At 51.4% G+C, this 8,183-nt stretch overlaps 1 protein-coding gene across 1 annotated transcript; it reads right to left on the bottom strand.

Annotated features, from left to right (window-relative positions):
• Positions 1-4: 4 nt before the first annotated feature.
• LOC116547407 (deleted in malignant brain tumors 1 protein-like) lies at positions 5-7,715 on the bottom strand (the record flags this gene model as incomplete). Its single annotated transcript, XM_032273376.1, has 5 exons — positions 5-405; positions 1,159-1,197; positions 5,593-5,622; positions 6,596-6,919; positions 7,673-7,715. Coding segments are annotated over 5 exons (837 nt in total), but the record flags the coding sequence as incomplete, so codon positions are not given.
• Between the last annotated feature and the right edge of the window lie 468 nt (positions 7,716-8,183).

Genomic DNA, 8,183 nt, shown 5'->3' with positions numbered 1-8,183 from the left:
AGGAGATCAGAATGTAATTAGGACTTTCTTCCTGAGCGAATTCCAGCCCAACAGAGGGAGCCCAAGGTCTTGGAGGCCCACCTGAGCAGATGACACCAGCGTCTTCACTGTGCTGACAGTTGTGGGAGAGCCAACCATTGTGGGGGCAGCTCCACAGGTAGGACTCATACCCTGAGCAGCGCACGTCATCCAGGACAATGGGTCCATAGCCCTGACCAAACCGGGCATTTCCTGGGGCCGACAGGGCCCATCCACATTCCAGCTGCCTGCACACCACATTGGCATCATTGGTGTCCCAGTTGTCATCACACACGGTGCCCCAGGAGCCTCGGTACAGGACCTCCACTCGGCCCTGACACCTGTCACTTCCATTCACCAGCCTCAGGGCCAAACTAGATTCAGATCCTACAGAAGAACACAAAAACTCTTCATCCATATGGATCATGAGATCAATGATCTAAGGAATGTTCCATACTCAGGGCACTTCCTGATGGCCAAAGTCTCTTGGGCAAGTAATCACCTTTGAATACTTTCTGAAAAGCAGTTCAGTCTCATCGCAGTGGAAGAAGTAGTGATGTCCTACTCTGCCCAGATCTATGGAAGCTCAAGTACTGGGGAAGAACCTGAAACCCCTCTAGAAGTGACAGGAATGGAAGCCTCACTCCCCATTCTGACTCCATTCTCACACAGGATGAAGCTGCACAGCTCCGGATAGGAGGGCGAGACCTGCCCCATGGTCGGGAGTTTCGTGGCACCCATATGGTTCTCTCGGGCTTCTGGCAAAGGGCCAGCAATAACAGGACATTGCCAGACAGCTGTGGGGATAGGTGCTGTCCCCTACTCAGCTCAATTCTGTACCCGTTGGCTGAGGCCCAGGAACAAGAACCCAGAGGATTAGGGAACTGTCTTGAGCACCTGGATGAGGATCTTCCCTGAACACATAACACAGATTCCCAGGGGAGACTGGTCAACAGCAACTCCACCCTCCATCATCAGACCCAGGACCAGGTTCCCAGGGTGGCCACGTTCCTCCCCAGGCAACCTGCAGGGACATGAATAGCGAAGGCGCCCACCTTCAGCCTCATTCCATCAATTTCTAAAGAAACTTTTGAAAGAGATAGGCAGTGAGCTCTAGGGAGCGGTGAGAGGGTGATTTACCTATTGTCGATGCAGGTAAGTCAGTGGCTGGCCAAGCATCTGTAAATTGCCACAAAGAGAAAGGACAGAATTAGACTTGAGGGTGAAAAGCTCAACAAGGAAAGGTCTCTGGACCACGCAAGCATCATGAAAACTATTCAGTTTCTGGTTCCTGCCACTTGTTCCAAGTGTCTGAACAAGTCTTCAGTTCAGTGAATTCGGCCAGGAACAAAGGCCTCACTGGAGACCAGTCCTATCCCTCCTAGAAGTCCTCTTCTGAGCCACAAAGGTTAGCCTGCACCGTCCACTGACACATGGACTAATGGGCATATCTGACACGATTGCTGAGATTCTGGCAGTTCCACCTGTTAAGGGAACCAAGGAGGGGCCCATTGGGCTATCAAGTTTCCTGGTACACGGAGGCACAAGAAATAGTATCCCTCTCCCTGCGGAGCACGACGTCTGCCTTCTCTGCATGCAGATTTGGCGCTGCAAAATCTGCGGTGTTGGCAGGAGTGAGGGATGGAGGTAGAAGCCTGCACCGACATTGCTTGCCCATGGACAAAGGCATATTTAAGGCTTCCTCGGACATTGCCTTCCCAGATGACGTTATCAACCACTCTCAATTCTCAGAAAGGAGAGATCAGATCTGAATATAAAGCAGCCAAAGCTCATTAAACATGAGGCCACTTCCTGGACCTGTAAGGTTTACCCACAGTGCAGTATGAAACTGCTTCATGAAAGCTGAGATAAATGGAACAGAAGTCAGAAGCCTCCTCCATCCTCTATGTCTGTTGAACTGCTGTGCTGGGTCTCAGTTACAGAGTGGTAGGAAAATAATATGCCCCACTGTATTTGCCCAGAGGAGCTGGAGAGCTCTGTGGATTGAGGGTAGGGGTAATTGGGCAGAAAGACAAGGGACATCCCAGATGCTGGGGACTCACCTGGCCTGGGAGTTGACTGGGATTGGGAAGCTGTAAGAAAAAGAGAGAGTCAGATCAGATGCACTAACAGAAACTGTCAGGACTGGAACAAAAGAGGAAGGAACTGGGCGACTCTGACACTCAGTCCATCCTAGTCCCCTATCACAGAGGGATGGACATTGCCATGCACAACCCCACAGAGATGCTCCTTGGAACGGATCAGGGCAGATCATGTCCGTGATTGCCAGCTTCAAGGAGACTAACTTGGTGTCTACTAATGGTGACCAGGTTGACCCAAAACCAAACCTCTTCCTGGCACCACTTGGCAGCTCCTAAGTCAGCAAGTCTGAGGAGGCCACTCCCAGCAAAATTCCTCATGGGATCATCCAGCCCCAACCACAGGGTATAACAAGGCCATGCCTGGCCGGCCTCATGGGGGCTGCCCTCCCCACACCAGACCCGGGGCACAGGCAGTGCTCTGCAGTGTTCTGAAAGGAGCTGTGGTCAAGGACTCCAACCCCACGTGACCCAACCTGATACAAACAGACACCCGTTTACACTCCTAACCCGTGTGCCTCTATTTCTAGTCCTCCTTATTGGGTCTCAGCTGAGAACCCACCTCCGGACAAGCATCCTTAGTTCAGAGTTTCCCGCAGTGAGAGGATCCCTCCTTGCCCACTGTCTGTGCTGTATCCACGACACCCTCACCCAGTGCTACTCAGCAGGGGAGAAATGGAGCCTGGGGGAGCCAGCACTTTTCTCTCCTGCCTCTTCCTTGCACTGTCTCATGATAGGGATAAAGTCTGGGTTACAGTTTGAGTTTGGTCCCTGTCCCAAGTGACCACAGGAACACTAGGCAGTGAATTCATATTGATTCTGAACAGAATGCTAACAAGACTTCAGAAATATGGGAAACATAGAACAAGCTTTCAGTGAGGAGATCAGAATGTAATTGAGACTCTCTTCCTGAGCAAACTCCAGTCCAGGGGAGGGAGCCCACGGTCTGGGAGGCGCACCTGAGCAGATGACGCCAGCGTCTTCACTATGGCCACAGTTGTGGGAGAGCCAGCCATTGTGAGGGCAGCTCCATAGGTAGGACTCATGCCCTGAGCAGCGCACGTCATCCAGGACAATGGGCCCATAGCCCGGACCAAACCGGGCATTTCCTGGAGCTGACGTGGCCCAGCCACACTCCAGCTGCCTGCAAACCACATTGGCATCACTGATGTCCCAGCCGTCATCACACACGGTGCCCCAGGAGCCTCGGTATAGGAGTTCCACTCGGCCTTGGCACCTGTTACCTCCATTCACTAGCCTCAGGGCCAAACCAGATTCAGATCCTACAGGGGAACACAAGAACTCATCATTGTGGAAAGTAGAAAGGTTACTTTTAAAAGTTTCATTTCTTGTTACAGAACAAGTGTGCTAATGACTTTGTTAGGCACTATACTATGTAGCTGTTAGAAGACGTGCCATGCTTGCAGGCACATAGTACATTCTATGGCCCTGTGCTTTAACCAAGGTTCCTGTGCTGTATTGCTCACAGGCATGTTCCAGCTCTCCGTTGCCTTTCCCTGTTTAGAAAAGTTTAAAGAAGCTGTTAGCCAATCCAGTTTCAGTTTAATACGTGAGGTCTGGCTCCAGCCAATGGAGATCAGACATCAGCAGTAAGGACAACCCCAAATGCGTAAGGAATAAATGTGTGTGTATTCCCTTTGCTCTTTGTACTCTTGTGGAATGATGGCTACCAGGGGTACCCTTCCTGCAGTCAGGGAAGTAAAAATTGTGTTGCCGAAAGATCCTTTGTCTCAGTGCTGATTTTTCTTTGTGGCACCCAGCATATATTCCAACATTCATACGTATCGATCATCAGGTCAACGATGTAAGCAATGTTCCACACTCAGGGCACTTCCTAATGGCCAGAGTCTCTTGGGCATATAATCACCTTTGAATGCGATTACAGACAGAGCTGCAGCTTCAACACAGGGAAGAAGCAGTGAGGTCCCACTCTGCCCAGGACTATGGAAGCTCACGTATTGGGGAAGGACCTGTAACCACACTGGAGGTGACAGGAATGGACGTCTCACTCCTCATTCTGAGCTCCATTCTCACACAGGATGAAGCTGCACAGCTCCATGTAGAAAGCCAAGACCTGCCCCATGTTCAGGAGTTTTGTGACACCCACATGGTCCTCTCTGGCTTCTGGCAAACTGCCAGGAATGGCAGGACACTGTCAGACACGTACGGGGACAGGCGATTTCCCCCACTCTTTGCAAATCTACAAACTATGGCTTGAGGGCCAGGAATGAGGACGTGTTAGGATCAGGGAGCCATCCACGGCTTGTTCTGAGCACCTAAATGAGGGTCTTTCCTGACCATATAAAGCAGAATACCAGGGGAGACAGGTTACTAGGACCCTCCACTCTCCATCATCAGACCCAGGACTAGGTTCCCAGGGAGGCCACATTCCTCCCCAGGCAACCTGCAGGGACATGAAAAACAGAGGAGCATACCTTGAGCCTCATTCCAGCATTTTCAAAAGAAATACTTGAAAGAGGTAGAGAGTGAGCCCTAGGGAGGGGTGTGAGGATGATTTACCTGTTATCGATGCAGGTAAGTCAGTGGTTGGCCAAGCGTCTGTAAATTGCAACAAAGGGAAAGGACAGAATTAGACATGAGTGTGAAAAGCTCAACAAGGATAGGTCTCCGGGCCAGGCAAGCATCAGGAAAAGTATTCAGTTTCTGGTTCCTGCCACTTGCTCCAAGTGTCTGTCCAAGTCCTCAGCTCAGTGAGCTCAGCCAGGAACAAAGCCCTCACTGGAGACCCGTCCTATCCCTCCTAGATGTCCTCTTCTCAGCTACAAAGGGTTAGCCTGCCCCATCCACTGACACATGGACTGATGGGAACATCTGACGCCATTGCTGAGACTCTGACAGTTCCAGCCTAAATGTTTAGGGAACCAAAAAGCTGCTCAAAGGGTATCAATTTCTTGGTGAGTGGAGGCACCAGAAATATTTACTATTGCTCTCCCTGTGAGCACGGCCTCTGCCTTTTCTGGATGCAGATGTGGCCCTGCAAAATCTGGGGTGTTTGATGGAGTGAGGGGTGAAGGCATCAGGCCTGCGCTGGCAAAGCTTGCCCATGGACAAAGTCATGTTTAAGGCTGCAACTGACATTGCCTTCCCAGGTGACTTTTTCAACCACTCTCAGTTCTCTGAAAGGTTAGATCAGCTCTCAATATAAAGGAGTCAAAGCTTATTAAACATGAGACCACTTCCTGAAACTGTAAGGGTTACCCATAGTACAGTTTGAAACTGCTTCATGAAAGCTGAGATAAATGGAGAAGTCAAAGCCTCCTCAATCCCATGTCTGTTGAGGCGCCATGCTGGGGTCTCCGTTACAAAGTGGTGGGGAGATGTTATCTGCCCCACAGTACCCACACAGAAGAGCAGGAGAGCGCTGTGGAGTGGGGGAAGGGGTGATTGGGCAGAAAGAGAAGGGACATCCCAAGAAAGGATGCCGGGGACTCACCTGGCCTGGGCGTTGACCGGGACTGGGAAGCTGTGACAAAGAAAAGAGAAGGTCAGATCAGATGCATTAACAGAAACTGTAAAACTAGAATAAAGAGGAAGGAACTGCACGAGTCTGACACCCAGTCCATCCTTTTCCCCTGGCACACAGAAGGTCATTGCCATGCACTTTCCCACAGAGATGTTCCTTGGAAGAGATCAGGGCAGATCCTGATCATTGCCCCCTTCAAGGTGATTAACCTGGTGTCTGCCCAGGGTGACCAGGTTGACTGAAAACCAATCCTTTCCCTGGTATGTCTTGGCAGTTCCTGAGTCAGCAGGGCTGAGGAGGCCACTCCAGCCAAAATCCCTCATGTGATCTTCCAGCCCCAACCACAGGCAATAACAAGGTCCTGCCTGGCCTGCCTCCCCACACCAGACCATGGGGGCTGCCCTCCCCACACCAGACCTGGGGCACAGGCAGTGCTCTGCAGTGTTCTGAAAAGTGCTGAGGTCAAGGACTCCAACTCCGTGTGACACACGCCTGACAGGAACAGACACCCTTGTGCACTTGTGAGCCTTCTGCCTCTATTTCCACATCCCCCTATTGGCTGTCAGCTGAGAGTCCACCCCCAGACAAACATCCTTAGTCCAGTGTGTCTTGCAGTGAGAGGATCACTGCCCTTTCCTGCTGTCTGTGCTGTGTCCATGATACCCTCACCAAGTGCTACTCAGCAGGGGAGAAGTGGAGCCCTGGGGAGCCAGCACTGTTCTCCTCTGCCTCTTCCTTACACTGCCTCAGGATGGGGATAAAGTCTGGGTTGCAGTTTGAGCTTGGTCCCTGTCCCAGGTAACCACAGGAACAATAGGTAGTGAATTCATATGGATTCTGAGCAGAGCGCTAACAAGACTTCAGAAACATGGGAAACATAGAACAAGCTTTGAGGAGATCAGAATGTAATTAGGACTTTCTTCCTGAGCGAATTCCAGCCCAACAGAGGGAGCCCAAGGTCTTGGAGGCCCACCTGAGCAGATGACACCAGCGTCTTCACTGTGCTGACAGTTGTGGGAGAGCCAACCATTGTGGGGGCAGCTCCACAGGTAGGACTCATACCCTGAGCAGCGCACGTCATCCAGGACAATGGGTCCATAGCCCTGACCAAACCGGGCATTTCCTGGGGCCGACAGGGCCCATCCACATTCCAGCTGCCTGCACACCACATTGGCATCATTGGTGTCCCAGTTGTCATCACACACGGTGCCCCAGGAGCCTCGGTACAGGACCTCCACTCGGCCCTGACACCTGTCACTTCCATTCACCAGCCTCAGGGCCAAACTAGATTCAGATCCTACAGAAGAACACAAAAACTCTTCATCCATATGGATCATGAGATCAATGATCTAAGGAATGTTCCATACTCAGGGCACTTCCTGATGGCCAAAGTCTCTTGGGCAAGTAATCACCTTTGAATACTTTCTGAAAAGCAGTTCAGTCTCATCGCAGTGGAAGAAGTAGTGATGTCCTACTCTGCCCAGATCTATGGAAGCTCAAGTACTGGGGAAGAACCTGAAACCCCTCTAGAAGTGACAGGAATGGAAGCCTCACTCCCCATTCTGACTCCATTCTCACACAGGATGAAGCTGCACAGCTCCGGATAGGAGGGCGAGACCTGCCCCATGGTCGGGAGTTTCGTGGCACCCATATGGTTCTCTCGGGCTTCTGGCAAAGGGCCAGCAATAACAGGACATTGCCAGACAGCTGTGGGGATAGGTGCTGTCCCCTACTCAGCTCAATTCTGTACCCGTTGGCTGAGGCCCAGGAACAAGAACCCAGAGGATTAGGGAACTGTCTTGAGCACCTGGATGAGGATCTTCCCTGAACACATAACACAGATTCCCAGGGGAGACTGGTCAACAGCAACTCCACCCTCCATCATCAGACCCAGGACCAGGTTCCCAGGGTGGCCACGTTCCTCCCCAGGCAACCTGCAGGGACATGAATAGCGAAGGCGCCCACCTTCAGCCTCATTCCATCAATTTCTAAAGAAACTTTTGAAAGAGATAGGCAGTGAGCTCTAGGGAGCGGTGAGAGGGTGATTTACCTATTGTCGATGCAGGTAAGTCAGTGGCTGGCCAAGCATCTGTAAATTGCCACAAAGAGAAAGGACAGAATTAGACTTGAGGGTGAAAAGCTCAACAAGGAAAGGTCTCTGGACCACGCAAGCATCATGAAAACTATTCAGTTTCTGGTTCCTGCCACTTGTTCCAAGTGTCTGAACAAGTCTTCAGTTCAGTGAATTCGGCCAGGAACAAAGGCCTCACTGGAGACCAGTCCTATCCCTCCTAGAAGTCCTCTTCTGAGCCACAAAGGTTAGCCTGCACCGTCCACTGACACATGGACTAATGGGCATATCTGACACGATTGCTGAGATTCTGGCAGTTCCACCTGTTAAGGGAACCAAGGAGGGGCCCATTGGGCTATCAAGTTTCCTGGTACACGGAGGCACAAGAAATAGTATCCCTCTCCCTGCGGAGCACGACGTCTGCCTTCTCTGCATGCAGATTTGGCGCTGCAAAATCTGCGGTGTTGGCAGGAGTGAGGGATGGAGGTAG

The sequence above is a fragment of the Sapajus apella genome, unplaced genomic scaffold, assembly GCF_009761245.1.
Source record: "Sapajus apella isolate SASKATOON/1434 unplaced genomic scaffold, GSC_monkey_1.0 scaffold3011, whole genome shotgun sequence".
NCBI classification, from domain to species: domain Eukaryota; kingdom Metazoa; phylum Chordata; class Mammalia; order Primates; family Cebidae; genus Sapajus; species Sapajus apella.
The sequence above is the reverse complement of the archived record's forward strand: the minus strand, read 5'-3'. Positions and strand labels throughout refer to the sequence as shown.